Here is a 19,335-nt window from a genome sequence, read left to right on the forward strand (position 1 = left end):
TTATGAATTTATTTTAATAATTTATAAACTTTTGAATAAAACTTATAAATCTCAAATATATATATGTGATAAATTTATAATTTAATAGTGACAAATCTTTAGTTTATGAATGATTAAGAACTTAAATAAATACTGATAGTGTTTGAAATAAATATAATATATATTAAGAAAAATAATATACATTAAGGATATAAAATTGAAAAAAACAGTATAATAATTACATATTGCAGCAAAGAAATGGGACATAGTAAACAATAAAAGTATTGTTATTAGCATCTAAATTTTTCTTTTTTAGAAAAAAAAAAAAAAGAACTTGCACGAGGAGTGATCGACAATCAGAACAATGATATAACAGTTCATATGAGCACAGAAACTGCTGTGTAACATTTCCGAGTATATATTTATATTTGATTTTCTTCCATGTAATAGTATGTACAACAACACCTTGGAATCAAATTCTGAACTGTACGCTTATTTACAGATGTGACTATACAGGAATCAATTGATACAGAGAAGTAATGTACACAAAACAGAATATTCTTGTATGATAATTGATAAAGAATGGGTTTGTCCCCATGCTTCCTTTCATGAGGTTGGTAATCCAATTTTACAGGCTGCCCAAGTCGCACATGGATGCAGACTCTACGTGATGCCTAAATTTGTCTCAGTTTCCACTCAAATCTAAGCATCACCAACCAAAAGCTTCATCCAAAATATTTCCATGATTATCACCAACTGTGTTCACGCATAATGATCATGATGAAGCAGAGTCTCTTTTTGAATTATGAGCTTTTAGCTTTCGCAGAAATTCTAACGTCTCCGTATAGGAAGGATCATTGCGGTTGATCGGCTTGCAAGAATTTATATGATCTGTTGACTCTAACACCTGTTTCAAACCAATGGAAAAGAAGTGAGGAACTGGAAACCTAATATATGTTCACACTTTTGACTGCATCTTGGTCTCAAAAAGACTATAGAGCCAATCCAATATCTAGAAGGGGCTTGTATCATAACTGGAAAATAAAAAGAAAAATAAAATTCAACTGAGGATAAAAAAGCTTTAATCTCGAAAGCGCAGTGTATGCATTATGTCATAAATCTTGTCATGACAAGCACACTTACAACAAGTTCACCAAATCCAGGGTATGCTGATTCAATTGGTACAATTTCCATTCTGAAGGCCCATCCCCCGTACCCTTCAACAATTGGAGTTACCTTGGTCTGAAAAGCAATAACAGCTAGCTCTCAGACTCATAAGACAAAAAACACAGAAACACAATTATTGTGAGAGAGATTTCAAAGGCATCTAATTTCAGGTTCACATATATTACCTCACAAAAACTGAGGACTTCAACCAGTCTTTTCTTGTGAAGGTGGCGGATGTAGTCATTGAGCTCAACTAATCTAGGAGCCCCGCTTCTTAGCTCCCCTATCTGTGGAATAACAAAATACTAACTGCTATCAGCATGAATCAGTTCGTATTTACTATCTTACCTTTATAAGACTCTGAAACCAACAATTATATTTTCAGTTGTAGACTAACAGTTGGAGCAGGGCGAAACACGAGCCCCATTCGCCAAGGCATGTCTGCTAGTTTACTTCCGAAGTGTGGGCAGCTGTAAAACACCTGAATTCAGAGTACAGACTAATATTAAACAACCTGACAGTAAAAACCAACAAATTTAGTGACTTAATAAACTGAAATATTGCAATTTAAGTTAAGAATCTTCAAGTGAAGCTTACAATTCCAACAGTGTTGTTCACTAGGTTTTTGATATTTTCTGTCTTTGCTTTATACAGCATCTGCTTCACAACCAAGCCCCCCATGCTGCAGACAACAGGAAAACATTACTATCAAAAGCAGGATGCTATCATGCACACCCCAGAAGGACTATATTAACCAAGAAACATGGATGAGCCAACAAAAAGAACTTGAAAATCTTGTTTTTTTTTTTTTTAATCATAGCGTTATAGCATTTATCAATGCAGAAACTGGCTATAATTTTCGCAGAACTGTACCATACATGTTAAGTTTCCAGTTCTTGGTGTCTATTATCCATAAACTGAATAATTCTTGATCAAACTTCAACACTTAAAAAGTTTTGTTATAATGATAATATGCTATGTAAATATCATAGACTAGGAAAATTAATACCCAATAATACTTCAGTACCATGCCAACATTATTGATCTTTAGTTCCCAAGAAACATGAATAATTGCTCACCTGTGAGTCACAAACACAACAGGTCGATTTCCAATGCCTGCAGCAACAAGCTTCTCTAACATCATGGAGCTAACTTCCTGCACATTTCAATGACAAGAATAATGATGCTGCAGCAGAAAGAAACTGACATCTATAAGAAACAAAGGGATCCTCTTTTTTCTTTTTCTTTTTTTGTGTGGGTGTGGGTGTGGGTTTGTGGGGAGTGGATGGGACAGTTTGCACCAAATGGGACACTTAATTAAAGCATAAGGATCAGAAAATGTCGATTTTATGTTATCATATTTTCGTGGCACATAGCTTTGGTAAGACCATACCGGAACATATTCTTAGGAAAATGAATTAAGTTGACAAGCATTTCAAGCTCTTAATCCTGGGTAATAAGCTCACAAATAGTAAGGTGTGAGTGACATGATGGAGAGTGATAAGCTAAAAAGTTGGAACCCAATAATTGCTGCATCTATTTTTAAGTCAGAAGCCTCTGATACAGAGCTTAAGTTAGGCACTTGCTGATCATGTTGAACCTGAAATCTAGATATTTAATAATTGAATTTTTAGCATGGAGACATAGCACAGCCAAACCAAATAAATTAAATTGGGCAATCTCGCCACTATATTGTCAAAGGAGAAGTACCTGAAGAGGTAGTGTAGCCCCAGACCATTGTGTAAGATTTGTCTACATCAAACATTCAATAAGGAGTTAGACAGGGACAAAGGGACCGAACCAAGAGATAGCCAAAAAAAATACATAAATATCATTTTTGCTCCAAAACTTATTGGTATCAAATTTCATGAGGTAACCAATGCTAGGAACAAGTTGCTAGCAAATCAGGATTTCCTTACACAACCATCAAGATAGAGACAAACCTTGTATTTGAGGGTAAACATGCGCACTTGAGGCAAGTCGGTTGATAGCCATTCAGCGGGCCAAAACGTTCCTAGTTTTCCAGCTTCCTCATCAATCTTCTCAACCAATCCAGATTTAGTTGATACTTTGTCTTCGGATAAACGCCAAGTCTTATAAGGCCCACCACGCAATCCATGAATAAAGACTACATCTAACTGAGGAGCTTCTGATTCAGAGCTATGAAGGGATTCATTGGCAGAGATAGAATATTCACTAACATTTGAAGCTCTGGTTACAGATGAATTGTCGCCTTTGATAAAATCAGTCTTAAGCAAAGACAGCTTGTTCCATTCAACTGTCTTATCATCCATATTTTCACAACGCTTCCAGTGAGGCAACTCAGGATTAATTAAAAATATCATGTCATCATAATGAGGACAACCACCTTTGCTGTTAACACCTTCACCCTCTGAAATATTACTGTTCAGAGATTCTCTACCACTGGATTGACAGCAGAAGACATTTAACAGTGTTGCCCTTGAGTAACTCTGTATTTTGCAATCACTGCAACCTGGGATCTTATTATTAGCACAATCTTCAAGCCATTTACACAAAGTTGTATCTTCTAGAATGGCCTTCTGGACTTTAGGTAGGTGTGAAAGGACAGTTAAAAGCCTAGCTGCATGCCTTCGGATATGCGCCGTAGGTGGAACTCGAACACTAGAAGGATAATTTGCAGCTGCATTAGGTGTCTCGCCAGTGACCTTTGGGACCCGCTCCTGGGCCTCAAGGGATCTTGACGCATCATAAGCTTCCATTGCAGATAGTCTCTCGTAATCATCACATAACAAAAAGCGCCTCAATAAACAGAAGACCCCAAGTTCAGTTATTTTGTTTTGACATACAGAGTCCTCGGAACAAAGTTCAGTCAGTGCTTTGATCCCCTTAAGGGTTGCCACCGCAGAATCTGCCACATTAAATTTAGATGTAGCATCTTTCTTGAAATTCTGGAACGGTCCAGCAAAGGGTTCCAGGGAAAGAAGATCTGCCAGTGGGAATGTGTCAACAGAATTAGCAGCTGCTCCCAGCTGATTCCCTGCTAGATTTACAACAGCGCCTGCCAACTGATTAGCAGTCTGTGCAGCAAACAGAGTGTTGGACTTATCAATTTGTGTCTGCAAAGAAACCAATTACCCTTATAAATACATGTATATATCTTCAGAGAATAAGTACATTCTGGTTAAACTTTGAAAAGAACATCACCTTAGTATTAAGTGAAAAAAGCAAAATATGTACGAACCTTCACTTTATCACTTCTAGGCTGAGTACCTCCCTTACTAAATGAAGCCTTGCTGGAAGCAAGAACTTCATTTAACAAAATGGTTAACCATCCTTGAGAAATTGGTACAGAAGATGGTCCATGATCTTCGAGAATGCATGAGAGGATTTTTGTGGCTGAAGATCGTAAAGTGTCTGAAGCAACTTTTCCAAAAACCCATGGAAGCAGAATTCCAGACCACTTTTGGCTCTCTTGAAGAGATAAATGCATATCCCCAGCATAAAGTAACTCCAAAACCCTTGCTAATGCTTCTTGCACTTGCCTGTATTTTGTTGTCTGCTTAGCTGTGTTTCTCATCAGTTCAAGACCTTTATCCATCACTATCTTCCTTGCCCCTGGGCATCTCTCAACAGAAAGCAAAAAAGCAGATAAAGCCACCTGAGCCAAAGGGATATCATCATTTTTACTTGCCTGAGAAACAGTTGTAAGAAGGCTAGAACTCCAATCAGAAACAGAATCGTTTAGAGGCAGATTACGATCCTCTAACAGCAAGCGGGCTACCAAGCTTCCATGCCATTTCACAGATCTCTCAGGTGCCATCAGTGCAGTCATGACAGCTTGCCCATCTTGATCCAGTTCCTGAATATGAGATCTATTGACATCAGATGCCATTGCCCAATTGGCTAACGCCCATGCTGCAAAAGGTACAGCAACATGTTGACAGTGCAGATCATCCCAAAGTCCAGGAACAACAGCGGATGACAAATTTTGTGCTAGCCCACCATCTTGCTTCAGTAGCATGCTAAGGGTTTTAGGAGTCTGACTAAATGATTCTACATTAGAATTCTCAAACTCTGCAAGCTCACTATTTCTTGCAAGCCCTAAAACTGTTGTACCTTCAAGGATCTTGATTCCAATACCCTTCATTCCACTTCCACCATTATCATCAGTGTCTTTATCCTGTGGCTCATCAATATGCAAGCCGCCTTCCTCAATAACTTCAATGGCTGCAGCAATATCCCTTGTTTCAGCATTCCCTGGCAAGGTTGACTTGAAAGAAACCTTTTCTAAAATAGTATCAGAGTGGGATGTGACAATATCCATGATGGCAGCCACGAGCATGCTCCTACCTTTCAAAGAATCAGAAATATCGAATGAACTACGTCCTGAATGCTGTTCCCACAGAAATGCAATATATCAATGTAAAAAGAAACAGACAGAAGTCATTTTCGTCAATAGGAGCATAATTCCAAATGATCTAGTGCATTACCAAATAAAACGATAGAAGTGATCAAGCTTCAGAATTACAAATTCTGTAACAAGTTTGACCTTATTCATCCATTTTAAGCTTAGTTTTCAGCCCTAATATTTACCAGCAACACTGTATTAATTTACTCACATCAATATGCATACAGTTAACTTATAAATTATACTCTGTCAAGCCTCATTTACAAGTAGAGTAAATGCAAATTGTTCTAACAAACTAGCAAATTAGAACTGACCTTCTTTTTTGGCTGGCAAGTAAAGATAAAACGCAACAAATAGGGAACAGCGTGAGGTCTCCCGAGCACATCACCACAAACATTGGGGTCAGCAATTAAGTAAGCAAGAGCCCTCGCAGCCTCAGCCTGAGTCCCGCCACCAACAGCCACAGTTTCCAACAACCAATCGACAACCTTCCCGCCGCCAGCCCCAACCAGTGCAGCTCTGCGGGCCCCATTAGCAGCTGCAATGTCAGCCAACAAGGCCGCCACGCGAAGCTCAAATCCGACCCTAACTTCATGATTTGCCGAAGATAGTACGGACCTCAATGACTGCCATAAAACCGATGCCGCAACGCCCGTTTGCCTCACGTGATAACAGAGTCTTCTAAATGACTCGTTTGATTTTGAAATTGTGCGTTCAATTGCAGAGTGAAGAGGATTGGAGGAGTGGCTAGGGTTAGTTTGGTCATTTGAGGAATAGAGAGCGACGGAAGCGATTATAGCAGATACGAGGGAGATGCCGAGTACGGAGTAACGAGAAGAAGTATTGGCGGTAGTTGTGACGACAGAATTGTTGTGGTGGTGGTGGGGGACGATTGGGGGCTGAGGAAGGGTAATATGGGAATTTATGACATTATGTGGAGGTTCGGCGGGATTTTCAGAAGAGGAGGAAGAGAAAGAGCGAGGGACAGGGAGGTGACGGTAGCGACGGGGTCTGAAACATAGACGAAGCATTATGTTCACAAGAAGGAAAATGCGAAATTGAATTTCCTGGTCATTTCTTTTCTTGGTCTTGTGTTGTCTTAAATGGAGGACGACTAAAGCGGCAGATGGAGAAGATGGCGGGAGGCCGCGTTTCCAGAAATGGTATTGTATTGGCAGAGAATTTTCTCCGACAAGATGCCGCATCTTTTTCTCTTTTTCGGCAGGTCGTGGGCCTAAAACCAACAACGCAATCCGAGCCAAGGCCCAATTTATTTCTAATGGACAATATATTGTATGAACCTCAAAAGAAGCACAAGATTATATATGAAGAAATTTCACGGCGAACCACTTGTTTTAAATGCTTTTTCTATTTTTACGACTTTGTTTTTATTTTTTTATGATTTTTTTTATTTCTTTATTTATACGATTTTCATTTTAGAATTTTATCAAAGAATATTCAAAGTAGGTTCTGAAATAATATTATTTTAATTTATATTATTATATAAAATTAATTTTTATTTTATATTTTTTCAAATTATGTGAAAAAAAATCAGAAATTTAAAAGATATTAAAAGAATATTATTTTAATTTATGTTATTGTAAAATCAGCCAAATGAAATAGATTTATCATTTTTATTTTGTATTTTTATGTTTCATGAATTGAATGATACTATATTTTTTATAATAATTATATTTTGACGATATAAAAATAGGTGTTTTAAAAAATACATCATATGAATAAAAGATAATATTAAAATAAAATTAAAAATATATAAAAAATATAATTAAAATAAAACTAAAGAAAGTCATTTAAGAATACTAAAAATATATTAATAAAATATTAAAATGATATTGTAGTCTCAAAAAGAAATTGTATAAATAAAATTCTATCAAATCTTAAACTATAAAAAGAAAAAGAAAATTTAAACCGTTACATCTCATTTTCAGTATATTTGTGAGAAACCCATTATATATATGAAAAATTGATAATAGTTTGAGAGGACAAGGACTAAAATGCGAGATAGGTACAAAATTGCAATAATCTTGTAATTTTAAGCGGTCCATGGAATTGTATACTGAGGTTAGGCAAAATGTAGAAGATAAAGCTTATTACGTCCTATTAGGATTTCCAGCCCAACCTTTTCGGCGATCTAAGTTCCCTCCCACGTCTCTTTTTTTTGGTTTTTGAGGATGATAGTAATATATAATATCATTTTAATTGTTCAAAAAGAAGATAGGGGCAGCCCTCTTACATTCTGCAGAGACGAAAAGAGAGAAAAATGTCAGAAAATTTGGGGACAAAAGGGCATGTAAATCATCCTCCCAGATTGCAAATTCACTTGATAGAGTTACAGTCATTTTGTCCCAACATATTAGTAAGATTTTTTATTATATTCTTTTGGCGATGATTTACGGTTCTTTCTTAGAATTGAGGAGCTTTTAGCTATACTAATTAACAACTAAACACCACGATTAACACTTAGAATATGAATTTATCTTAATTTGGTAGCAGGCGCTGTGCAAAAGTCCCACAAGCAAGAAACTTTAGATCTGAAACGACCATCTAAAGGATAAGATTTGAAAAAACTCCGTACAATATTTCCAGGAAGAACACTTTGAACTTGGGGGCAAGAAATGGTCATCTAAAGATAAGATTTTTAAGACTGCATATGCAAGTTGCCGGAGAACACTCTCTACATAACATATCTTTTTTTTTTTTTTTTTTTATTACCATTAAATTTTAAAATTATTAAAATTAAATGGCAATATTAAGTACTTAGTAAAGTAAAATATAGCTAAATATAATTATTTTTTTATAACAATAATATATTTATAAATAAAATAAGATATTTTAAATTAAGAATTTAAATCATAAGATTCTCAATAATTATACATTCGAACAAGTAAATAAAATTATATCAATATTTATTAAAGTAAAAGAGTAATTAAATATAATAAAAAATTAGTGATTACATAATGACAATAATTTACTATATACCTATTATGAGTTTTTTAATTATTTATATAAGTAAAATGATAATATTAAATGCTATTAAAATAAAATAACAACTAATAAGATTATGTTTTCTATTGTAATATTTTTTATTAAAATAAGATATTTCAAATTAAAAATTTATATGATAAATTTAACAATAATTTTGCATTAACCCATATTGCGAGTTATATAAAATCTGCTGTAGTTAATGAATAAAAGTGGTTGGTGGAGCCTCCACCTCCTGTTCTTCAAATGTTGCTGTCAGATGCCATTGGTGTCTCTTGGCCATGAATGGTCCCTGGCTAGTTTTTCCTTTTTTTTTTTTCTTTTGTTTGTCGTTGAGTTTTTCCCTCCTCTTGTATAAAAAAAAAAAGTGGTTTGATTGGTATTTTGTTACTGTAAAAATTGCAGAATTTTACCATGCATTAATGTTGGTAAAAAAATGTAATATTTACAGTGCTATTTAATTCAATAATTATGCATAAATTGATGTGATCTTATTCTATTTATTATTATTTTGAAAAAAATGACTTGACTATGAAAAATAATTATATAACATCAACAAACGTTAAAATGAATTAATAAGCATGTTGGATTATATAATATTAAACCTACTTTATTTGAATAAAATTAAAATAATGGAAATCTTGTTTGTGTCGTTGAACGAACTGTGAGTATATGAAGCATAATGCTGGCATCTTTTTGTTTCGTTATTTTCCATTACGGAATCCTGAAATATTAATTTTCTATTCAGGTATTTGAATTAATAAATAATCAACGCCGATTCATATTTAAATAGGTAGATTAGTTATTATCATTATCGTAATCATCGTCAATGATCTTGACGACTGACGTGCATCTTCTCAAAATGATCATCGATTATATATATATATATATATGTACGTGTAAATGGCTTGCGCCTCAAAATAATATTAATGCATATCCCTGTTTTATGAAGACCTGGTCCAAGGCCAACGCCATCAGAGAAATCAGAAGACATCTAAGAATATTTAGCATTTTCTTTATAGAAAATCTAAGGTTACATTTGATAATAGAATTGGACTGGTGAAATTTCAAGTCAACAAACTGTAAACATATATGAACTGTGTTTGTAAAATTGGATAAGGTGTATCGTAATCATATTTTGGCTGCTTGTCGCTGCAATTAAATCACAACAAGTTTTTAATTCTCTTGGCTTTCTTTTATTTTTTTTCTATCAATTTTTCGATATTATTTACATTTATAAATACAAATTCAAACATTAATTTTGAGAATATTTAAATTATATCTTCATTAATGTTTTTCATCTACATAAAATATCACGAGATTATTAATTTAAAAGGAATTCTAGAGTGCCGTAATTTATAACGACGCAATCTTTATTTATTGTCTTTATATATTTATTTAATAAAAAATTATAAAATTTTGATAAAAAAACTTTCATGTAAAATTTGCGTACTCAAAATATTTTTTTATGTAATTTTTTTAAAGAAAAAATAACTTATATAAATTTAATCTAAATTTTATAAATTTTTATTAATAAACACATAAAAATATTAAAATAATTAAAATGAATAAATTAGGAATTCACCTTTCTTAAAGTTAAATTTAAAGAATATCATCTTTTCTTTTTATACATGGGATGCTAAAATGTGAAGTACACAATAAAACTAGACATACCATAAAGACAGAAATTAGTTAATGCAGGAGTGAAAAATGAAAAATATCATCCTTTTGGGGGGATTAATATGAAGCTAATATGCAGGCTCATTAACTCCATCCATAAAAAGAATAAGCTAATAGTTCACTTGCATGCAACCTTACGTGCTTGTATGTGCTATTGTTTGATGTGAAAATGTTCAACTTTTCAACTTTTCCTTGAGTAACAAATGCAAGAAAGCACAAGTCTGGTCAAACTTGAGAGGATTTAATATAATCGGCCACTGGCATAGCTTTGGAATTTAAAATGAAAATCATATATGATGAAGGCTCTATAAATAACCATCTCCAAAACAACGTCAAATCACAAATTAAGCCATATTCAAATATATCTTTATATTATTATCCGTTTTTATTTCATATTGAATATATCTTATATTATTACCCGTCATAAACATCAAAATTTCATAGATTTTACTGTTTCAAGTACTCTTTATTTATTTGTGGTATATTAAATCGATTGTATATTCATGATGGAAGGAACAAATGGAACCCTTCAAGCACCAACTTATGGAAACCTGGTCACCATCCTCAGCATTGATGGGGGTGGAATAAGAGGCATTATCCCTGGGATCATCCTTAGTTTCCTGGAATCTGAACTTCAGGTACAATAATTTGCCTGTATAATGTGTCATGTTCAAACGTACCCAATTACTTGTTATGCCTCCCTGTAGTCTATTGCATTACTTAACCATGCAAGCATGCACATATATAAAGTGTCAAGTCCCTTGTGCAATTTACGTATGCAGGGCTGTAAATTTACATCGATCCTTAGTTTTTATTTATTTTGATTATATTAATCGTTAACCTTATGTTTGTTCTGTCGATGGTCTAGAAACTGGATGGCGAGGATGCGAGAATTGCAGACTATTTTGACGTGATTGCAGGAACAAGCACAGGTGGTCTAGTTACTGCCATGCTTGCTTGCCCAAATGAGAAGAATCGTCCAGTATTTGCTGCAAAGGATATCAAGGACTTCTATCTTAATGAATGCCCTAAGATCTTCCCGCAGCATAGTTGGAAATTATTTCCACATGTATCAAGGGTGATTAGAGCTCTATCAGGACCAAAATACAATGGGAAATATTTACATAACCTCGTTAAGGAAAAACTAGGAAATACCAAATTGAACCAGACATTAACTAATGTTGTCATCCCAACATTTGATATCAAAAGACTCCAACCTACTGTCTTTTCCAGCTTTCAGGTATATTTATTACCTTCTTCTCTTTATTTAGATAGCACAAAAACAGAAATAAAAAGCAAAAAATAGAGATATGAAATTTTAAAATTAAAATAATAATAATAATAATAATAATATTATATATTTTTGTATTTATAGATATAAAATATAGCACAAGTATTATTTTTAAAAATTCTTTTATTGATATCATAACGCAATTGATAAGTTAATTATTTTAAATCGGTAATAATATAGTTTAATAAAACTAAAATAAAAAATGATCATTTATTGGAAACTAAAATATAAAATTATATAAAAAAAATACTTTCTGTATCTATATAAAAACTAGAAAGTACTTATATATGCTCTTCTGTATCTTAAATAAATTTTAAGGTTTTATAAAAATCACTTAAAAGTTAAAAGAACAAACCAATAAATAATCGAAAGTACTTTCTATAAAGTATTTGAAACATTCGTAAGAGCTTCTAAGGAGATTCAGCATTCGATATGTATCCAACATCAATATATTGCTCTTCTAGAGATTTTTGTGCAACCTAAAATCTTAAACTTAAGTATTTAAATTAAATACTATGATGAGATAAATATATATTATTCGAAAAATTGACTTTTCATGCGTTTTTACTGGCTAGGTTAAGAAAGATTCATCCTTAAATGCTCTACTCTCGGACGTATGCATTTCAACCTCAGCTGCACCAACTTATCTTCCAGCTCATTATTTTGAAACCAACGAAGACGAGACTGGAAAAGTGAGAGAATTCAACCTTATAGATGGTGGTGTTGCTGCAAATAATCCGGTATATATTAATTCTCTATAACTCCAATGTTATATAGCGAAATCAATTTGGTTAATCTTTATAATATTTTTTTTATCAGACTCTGGTTGCTATAGGAGAGGTGACAAAGGAAATCATCAAAGGAAGCCGAGACTTCTTCCCAATAAAGCCGATGGACTATGGTAGATTCTTAGTTATATCCTTAGGAACTGGAGCATCAAAAGCCGAAAAGAAATGCAGAGCTGACGAGGCTGCAAAATGGGGTGTATTGGGCTGGTTAACAGCCAATGGTGCCACACCTTTAGTCGATGTATTTACTCATGCAAGTGCTGACATGGTGGATTTGCATATTTCTGAGGTTTTTCAAGCCCTTCGATCTGAAAGTAACTACCTCAGGATTCAGGTATGCGTTTTGCTCAAGGGGAAAAACTTATTTAGAAGAAATTAACTAATAAACACAAGGCTTACTATTTGTTTTACGTAAATATGTGCAGGACGAAACATTAAGTAAGATAGTTTCTTCTGTAGACGTGGCCACAAAAAAGAATTTGAATGATCTTGTGAAAGTTGGTGAAGGGCTATTAAAAAAACCAGTTTCAAGGGTGAACTTGGAAGGTGGAATCTTTGCGCCTTGTAACAAGGAGACAAATGAAGAAGCTCTTATAAGGTTCGCCAAGTTGCTCTCCGAGGAAAGGCGGCTTCGCCATATAAACTCGCCATACGAAGAATCAAACTGATGATACTAATTAATATAAGGATTTGGATTCCTTAGATGGTGAATAATGTGCAGGGAGTTGAAAGTTAAACATGTTTCATTCTTTAATATTCAGATTGTGCTTGAATAAGTTCCCAAAAGTGGGACAGGTGTAAGATTTCTTCCTTTCTTAATTGTAACATTTAAATTCTTTTGGGTTTGTAAATCAATCAATGTATGTAAATACTGTATGAATAATTTAATTTCTATTTAACAATATTTATTTGTGTCCTTTGAACTTTAAGTTCTAAAGTTTGTTTCTAATTTAAACCGGCGGCCTATTGATTGATGACCTAGAAAAAGAAAAAGAGAAATGTTTGGTTAGTTTCTAGGAATAAAGTAAAAGAAAAAGAAAAAAAGAAAAGAAAAAGTTTTTAGGAATGTGGTTTAACTTGTCCTCTAAATTTATCACATAAGTTTAATGTGACTTTTTTAAATCAATTTAATCCAGAATTTTACTTTTTATAATTCAAATTACCCTTTGAATGGGATCGTGTCGGTTATTGCCCCTGAGGGAATAAAATATAATCTCTTTTTCAAAATAAAATAAGAGATAATTTAGTAATTCTTAAAACACTTTTTGCGTAAAATTAAGTATTTTATTATAATATTATTAATATTTAATTATGTTGCAGACATATTATAAGAAATATTTAATTTCATTAATGGAAAAATGGATAAGTATATAAAAATATTATGAGGTTTCATCAATTGACAATTTTCAGTATGTATTTTTTATGAGACAAAAATAGACATGTGGTTATAAATCATAATAAAAAAAACTATCTCGCCATAAAGAAATTTTAATTAGCAAGGATTATAATTAGCCACGATCAACCCTCATTATCATACTTCTCGTGTTTGATAATATGAATTTAGAACTTAACAATTTGAAAACGTTATTGTTTGACCGTTGAATTAATACCATCGAATAATCACTTCTTAAATCTCAATTTAACATGATAATAATGGCTAGTCGGCATAGAAGTGATTGGATTCTTACAAATCTAGTTCTTTCCTGATGCAGCATGTGCCCATTTTCTTATCACGATTATAACCATATGCCTCATTTTATTGGAAAACAATCATGTACTAAAAATTGTTAAAAGATTAAATCATACGGTACTTTTATCTACTTATTTCTACAAAAAACATATAAACTTTTATTGAAAAAGATACCTTAAAACTAAAATGGGAAAACGCAAGATGTGTTTTTTTTTTTTTCTTTTTCTATTGATACACAAATCTTTGATGCATAACATGTAACTAGGATCTACGTTTAGCCCATTGATATTTCAGTCAGAATAACTCATTGGTAGAATGATTATTTTATAAAAACATAAATGTGTCTGCTATCGGCTTCCTTTAACTCAGATAGTTCGATCCAGTCAACATATTGAAATCATTAACACGTACGTATATACCACTTTTCATGGCTGCAAATTATCAGCTTTCCTTGCCTAATTTAACCGAACAGTGTATATATATTAAGAATAAAAGCTTCCATGTTTATGTCATTTACAAATTTGAGTGTTCGGCGGGTCAATGCTTCAACTATCAAAAGTGCATTGTTTTTGCATGTTTATGTCATTTTACAAATATGTCGTCACATACTATTATGCTCTTTTCACTTTTGCTTTCCGTGCTTAGAATGTCTTAATACAGTTTAAGCATCGATTTAATCATATAATAATACAGCAACCTAAATGGCTTTATTATCCGTATCCCTGTTTAATTATAAACTCCAAAGCCAATGGGCACATGCTGCATCAGGAAAGCCAATAAAGTTTTACATTTTATACCTAGAATTTAAAAATTATTTGAAACTAAATAAGGAGCTCTAAACCAAATAAAATTTAAAATAACAAAATCCTTGATTTAATTCATTAAAATTTGAGAATGCAAAATCCCCTATCTCTTGTAATTATGTAACTAAAGAAGAGATTAATTCATCATGAATAAATGCATTAAGTTTTATCTTACTTTATTTCTTCTACTCAACGTTCATGTACATGTGTGAAGAAAAATCGTTTGTGAGCATTACTCGGAATAATTTTTATATATTTTATTACTTGATTTAATTTCTACGAAATGTTATAATTTTGCCGCCGGTATGAATATAAAAATTTATGATTGGGACATTTTATATTTTGATAATTTAAATATGTCTTTGTCTTTATCCATACAAAAAATGGTGAATTATCTAAATTGAAAAGAAAAACCCTGGATGCGGATTCTTATGGAATCAACAGACTTTGTCAATTAATTCCATTAACATGATAAGGTTATTGGTTTCATTCCCATATTTGTATTCCATCTAATTATATTCTAACCTACAATTCAAGCGCACGGATGCAGTCATACCTACTAGTATTAGTATTCTTTGACATGAAAGGTAAAGCCACACGGTTCAAACGTTTATGTTTTCAACTTTTTTGCAAGTAATGAACTTTCATGCAATCCAAATTTGAAACAAACCTAAGGACGTACAAGTTTGGTCAAATTTGATAATATTCAGATCATTAACTCACATTGCTAGAACATGGAATTAAGATGAGAAGTACTTACGATGAATGGTCTATAAATACCCATATCTAAATGGATACCAAACCATCACAAATTAAGCTATTTCCAAAGGCTCTAATTCAAGTTTCTCTCTGAAAACCAAACACTTAGTACATTTCTGCCATTGTCTCAAAAACCTCAAGGTCTTACAAGTTTAAAATTCTCGCCCCAGGACTGTCAATCATTTCCTCATTTATATATCAAACCACATATATACCTCATGGAAGGAACGTATGCCCCACTTCAAGCTCCAACTTATGGAAATCTGGTTACTATCCTCAGCATTGACGGGGGTGGAATAAGAGGCATTATCCCCGGAACCATCCTTAGCTTTCTTGAATCTGAACTTCAGGTATAATAGATTGTAAAATGTCTAGTTCAATATATCGTTCTTCTTGACACAACTTGCCAACGTTATGTGTATTTACATCTAATTTAATAATAAATGAATGCAACATCAAGTTTATTACATTCATATAACATCTAAAATGCCACACCAGTATTAGATGTACTACGCTTCTGTATATATAATACAGGTATATAATGCATGAAAGTCTTATGTATATATATAAGGTCTTCGTGGTTTAATTTTAACTATATTATCTTACAGGAAATAAATATATGCTTTCTTCTTTTAAACTTTCATGTTTATGGTTTAGAAACTGGACGGTGAGGATGCAAGAATCGCAGACTATTTCGACGTGATCACAGGGACAAGCACAGGTGGTCTAGTGACCGCCATGCTTGCTAGCCCAAATGAGAAGAATCGTCCGGTTTTTGCTGCAAAGGATATCAAGGACTTTTACCTTAATGAGTGCCCTAAGATCTTCCCTCAACACTGTTGGCAACCTCAAGTGTCAAAAGTGATAAAAGCTATAGCAGGACCAAAATACGATGGGAAATATCTGCATAACCTTGTTAAGGAAAAACTAGGAAATACAAGATTGAACCAGACATTGACTAATATTGTCATCCCAACTTTTGATGTCAAAAAACTCCAACCTACTATCTTTTCCAGCTTTCAGGTTTTATTACCTTCTTCCTTAAATAAATTATTATCAAGGTTAATGATTGCGATTTTATACTATATTGTTCAAGTCTAATTGTTTTGCCCTTTTATTTGTCAGGTTAAGAATAATCCATCTATAAATGCTCTGCTTTCGGATATATGCATTTCAACTTCAGCTGCACCAACTTATCTTCCAGCTCATTATTTTGAAATCAAAGAAGAGAAGACAGAAAAAGTGAGAAAGTTCAACCTTATTGATGGTGGTGTTGCTGCAAATAATCCGGTATACAATTAACTTCAAACCGATTCTTAAATATACTAACTCTCTTTTACCTCCTTCGATAATTCAAATTAATAAAAACCAATAAATTTGTCATCAGACTTTGGTTGCTATGGGAGAAGTGACAAAGGAAATAATCAAGGGAAGCCAAGACTTCTTTCCTATAAAGCCGATGGACTATGGTAGATTTCTAGTCATATCCTTAGGTACTGGGGCACCAAAAGCTGAAGAAAAATATAGTGCTGACGATGCTGCAAAATGGGGTGTATTGGGTTGGTTAACAGCCAGCGGTTCCACACCTTTAGTCGATGTATTTACTCATGCTAGTGCTGACATGGTAGATTTGCACATTTCTGTACTTTTTCAAGCCCTTCACTCTGAAAGAAACTATCTCAGAATTCAGGTATACATTTAATTTGTTAAATTATTACTGTTTTGAAATAGTACTCTTTGTTATTTCCTTCTTTCATTTCTTTGGTCAAAGCAAATATATTTTAATGCAAATCAATGTACATGCAGGATGATACATTAAGTGAGACAGTTGCCTCTGTGGATGTAGCTACAAAAAAGAACTTAAATGATCTTGCGAAAATTGGTGAAGGGCTATTAAAGAAACCAGTTTCAAGGGTAAATCTAGAGACTGGAATATTTGAGCTTGTGAATGAGGAGACAAATGAAGAAGCTCTTATAAGGTTTGCCAAACAGCTCTCTGAAGAAAGGCGACTTCGCCATGCTAAGTCACCTCATGGACAAGCTCCAAAACCAAAATGATGATAATGATACAAGGGATTTGGATTCTTTAAAGTGGAATAATATTGTATTTCGCAAGTTAAAGAACCTTAAATTATATGATTCTGTATTGTTCATGCTGTGCTTGAATAAGTGTCTAAAGGGATACAAGTTGTAATGTTTTCTCCTTAATTTTATTTTAATTTTTTTTATTTAAGTTCTTTGGATTTGTAAGTGTGAATCCGTTTATGCAATAAAATTTATTTAAGACAGGTTAATTTTTATTTTCCTCTTTTAATTTCTTTTTTCCTCTCAAAGGCTAAACATTAGAGAGAGTAACCTTTTCTATATATCCTTATAAATCCCTTCTTACATAAAAGCTAATTTTTGGACGTATATTTTATGTTTTAGCGGTGAATGAGAATGCTAAATTAATGATTATCAGTTGTAGAAATTTATGTAATGGGAAGAGCCAAATATGCATTTACAAATATATACGCCAAATTAGGTATATAAATAACTTGGATAAAATAATTCACTAGCAAACACGATTTGAAAGAGGGTGGCTTGACTGTTTCAGCTTTTGGAGACTTGAAGGAGTTTATTCATTCAAACAAGTCAACTTGGACTGTGATGGGCACCAACCAGAATTTGTACATGTACGATATATAGATTAATTGCATGCATATAGTTTCTTTTTCTCTTTATAAGATAAGATAAGATATATGTATGTCATGTATTTGACCTTTCATTTATAGCAAATTCCAAGTTTCAAATGCATCTTGTTGCTTCGTCAGTCCCGTCACCATGCATTTTGCAGCAGCCATATTTCTTGTTTCTCGTTGTAAAGTTTCTTTCATTTAATACTAATTTCTTATTTTACATCAGATTAAATACTTAGCTACACACTTTAGTTTGTATGTACAGTCTCGTGTTGGGATGGCCTCTACCATGAAATATAGAGAAACCACTTTTATATGTATAAGTGATGATCCATCCATGTATATTAACTACAGAAAAAGCAATTTCCTGCAGTCCGCAGTAAATAGAAAAGCTTGTGCATGCAAGTACGCATTGATCAAATTAAGATGCTAAATATATTAGGGAATTCAAACTCATTTCTTCTAATGTTGTGCAGAGAGATAACATCACATAATTAAAATTATTTTTTTAAAACCAGTTTTTCAGTTTATTTAAGTGGAGAATAGAAATTTGTCTATATATCAGAAGTGGAAAGGATTTATACTTCAAAATATTTTTTTTATGCTACAGGAGTTTACGATAAGTGGAAAAGGTTTACCAAAATATAATTCAAAATTCGATGGGCCTCTAATTTTTTTCTTTTTGAAAACAAAGGTGGGGATATCTGCACTTCAGAATATATTAATAATTTCTGTACATATATTCATGGTAATGAGCAAACAAGATGGAAAATCACATATACAAAAGAAGCAGACATCTGTTCACTTAATTTAGAAGCGTAGTTTCTTTCTTTTGTCCGTACATATCTCGAGTTAATTTGAATGTGTCTGACGGAATCTTTACAAATAGTAAAATATTATTTCAATAATTTTAGTACAGTTGTATATTTAAGATTTGAACTCAAAATCTTAATTAAACTAAAAAAAAAAAATTTATCATCTCATCCATATATTCTTAGATAGAAAAATAATTAAAAGTAATATGTTTGAACTTTTACTAGGTCAATACAATTTTCATTGGTATAAACTCACTTTTTAATAGCTTCTAAAAGAGAAAGAACCGAACAC

General features: G+C 32.7%; 3 protein-coding genes across 5 annotated transcripts; 2 read left to right on the forward strand and 1 right to left on the reverse strand.

Moving 5' to 3' along the window:
- Window positions 1-374: 374 nt before the first annotated feature.
- Window positions 375-6,972, reverse strand: LOC8278914. Of its 3 annotated transcripts, none has more exons than XM_002510215.4 (10): window positions 5,851-6,972; window positions 4,370-5,521; window positions 3,090-4,244; window positions 2,857-2,898; window positions 2,226-2,302; window positions 1,744-1,828; window positions 1,544-1,627; window positions 1,332-1,433; window positions 1,123-1,221; window positions 375-886 (listed from the first exon to the last, which is right to left on the reverse strand). In XM_002510215.4, the coding sequence occupies exons 1-10, from the start codon at window positions 6,739-6,741 to the stop codon at window positions 755-757; spliced, it is 3,819 nt and encodes a 1,272-aa protein (XP_002510261.3). In that variant the 5' UTR covers window positions 6,742-6,972; the 3' UTR covers window positions 375-754. The 3 variants fall into 3 exon arrangements, with proteins under 3 accessions (XP_002510261.3, XP_048226757.1, XP_025012782.2); XM_048370800.1 differs by having other exon boundaries at window positions 4,370-5,474; window positions 5,851-6,121; XM_025157014.2 differs by having other exon boundaries at window positions 4,370-5,478; window positions 5,851-5,992.
- Window positions 6,973-10,582: 3,610 nt separating this feature from the next.
- On the forward strand, window positions 10,583-13,152 carry LOC8278913 (patatin-like protein 2). The gene is made up of 5 exons (XM_002510214.4): window positions 10,583-10,857; window positions 11,088-11,459; window positions 12,086-12,250; window positions 12,330-12,632; window positions 12,724-13,152. Exons 1-5 carry the CDS (start codon window positions 10,723-10,725, stop codon window positions 12,964-12,966), a joined length of 1,218 nt encoding a protein of 405 aa, XP_002510260.3. The 5' UTR covers window positions 10,583-10,722; the 3' UTR covers window positions 12,967-13,152.
- A 2,430-nt stretch (window positions 13,153-15,582) lies between these two features.
- Window positions 15,583-17,850, forward strand: LOC8278912 (patatin-like protein 2). Its single transcript, XM_002510213.4, has 5 exons — window positions 15,583-15,900; window positions 16,208-16,573; window positions 16,676-16,840; window positions 16,938-17,240; window positions 17,357-17,850. Exons 1-5 carry the CDS (start codon window positions 15,769-15,771, stop codon window positions 17,606-17,608), a joined length of 1,218 nt encoding a protein of 405 aa, XP_002510259.1. The 5' UTR covers window positions 15,583-15,768; the 3' UTR covers window positions 17,609-17,850.
- The last annotated feature ends 1,485 nt before the right edge of the window (window positions 17,851-19,335 follow it).

Source organism: Ricinus communis, chromosome 2 (genome assembly GCF_019578655.1).
Source record: "Ricinus communis isolate WT05 ecotype wild-type chromosome 2, ASM1957865v1, whole genome shotgun sequence".
Classification (NCBI taxonomy): Eukaryota; Viridiplantae; Streptophyta; class Magnoliopsida; order Malpighiales; family Euphorbiaceae; genus Ricinus; species Ricinus communis.

Coding starts and splice junctions, on each gene's coding strand:
- LOC8278914 (XM_002510215.4), bottom strand. CDS start 6,741: ATGCGGCATCTTGTCGGAGAAAATTCTCTGCCAATACAATACCATTTC. Junction 5,522..5,850: donor CTTGCCAGCCAAAAAAGAAG/GTCAGTTCTAAT, acceptor CTGTGGGAACAG/CATTCAGGACGTAGTTCATT. Junction 1,222..1,331: donor AAGTCCTCAGTTTTTGTGAG/GTAATATATGTG, acceptor ATTGCTTTTCAG/ACCAAGGTAACTCCAATTGT.
- LOC8278913 (XM_002510214.4), top strand. CDS start 10,723: ATGATGGAAGGAACAAATGGAACCCTTCAAGCACCAACTTATGGAAAC. Junction 10,858..11,087: donor TCCTGGAATCTGAACTTCAG/GTACAATAATTT, acceptor TCGATGGTCTAG/AAACTGGATGGCGAGGATGC. Junction 12,251..12,329: donor GTGTTGCTGCAAATAATCCG/GTATATATTAAT, acceptor TTTTTTTATCAG/ACTCTGGTTGCTATAGGAGA.
- LOC8278912 (XM_002510213.4), top strand. CDS start 15,769: ATGGAAGGAACGTATGCCCCACTTCAAGCTCCAACTTATGGAAATCTG. Junction 16,574..16,675: donor CTATCTTTTCCAGCTTTCAG/GTTTTATTACCT, acceptor TTTATTTGTCAG/GTTAAGAATAATCCATCTAT. Junction 16,841..16,937: donor GTGTTGCTGCAAATAATCCG/GTATACAATTAA, acceptor ATTTGTCATCAG/ACTTTGGTTGCTATGGGAGA.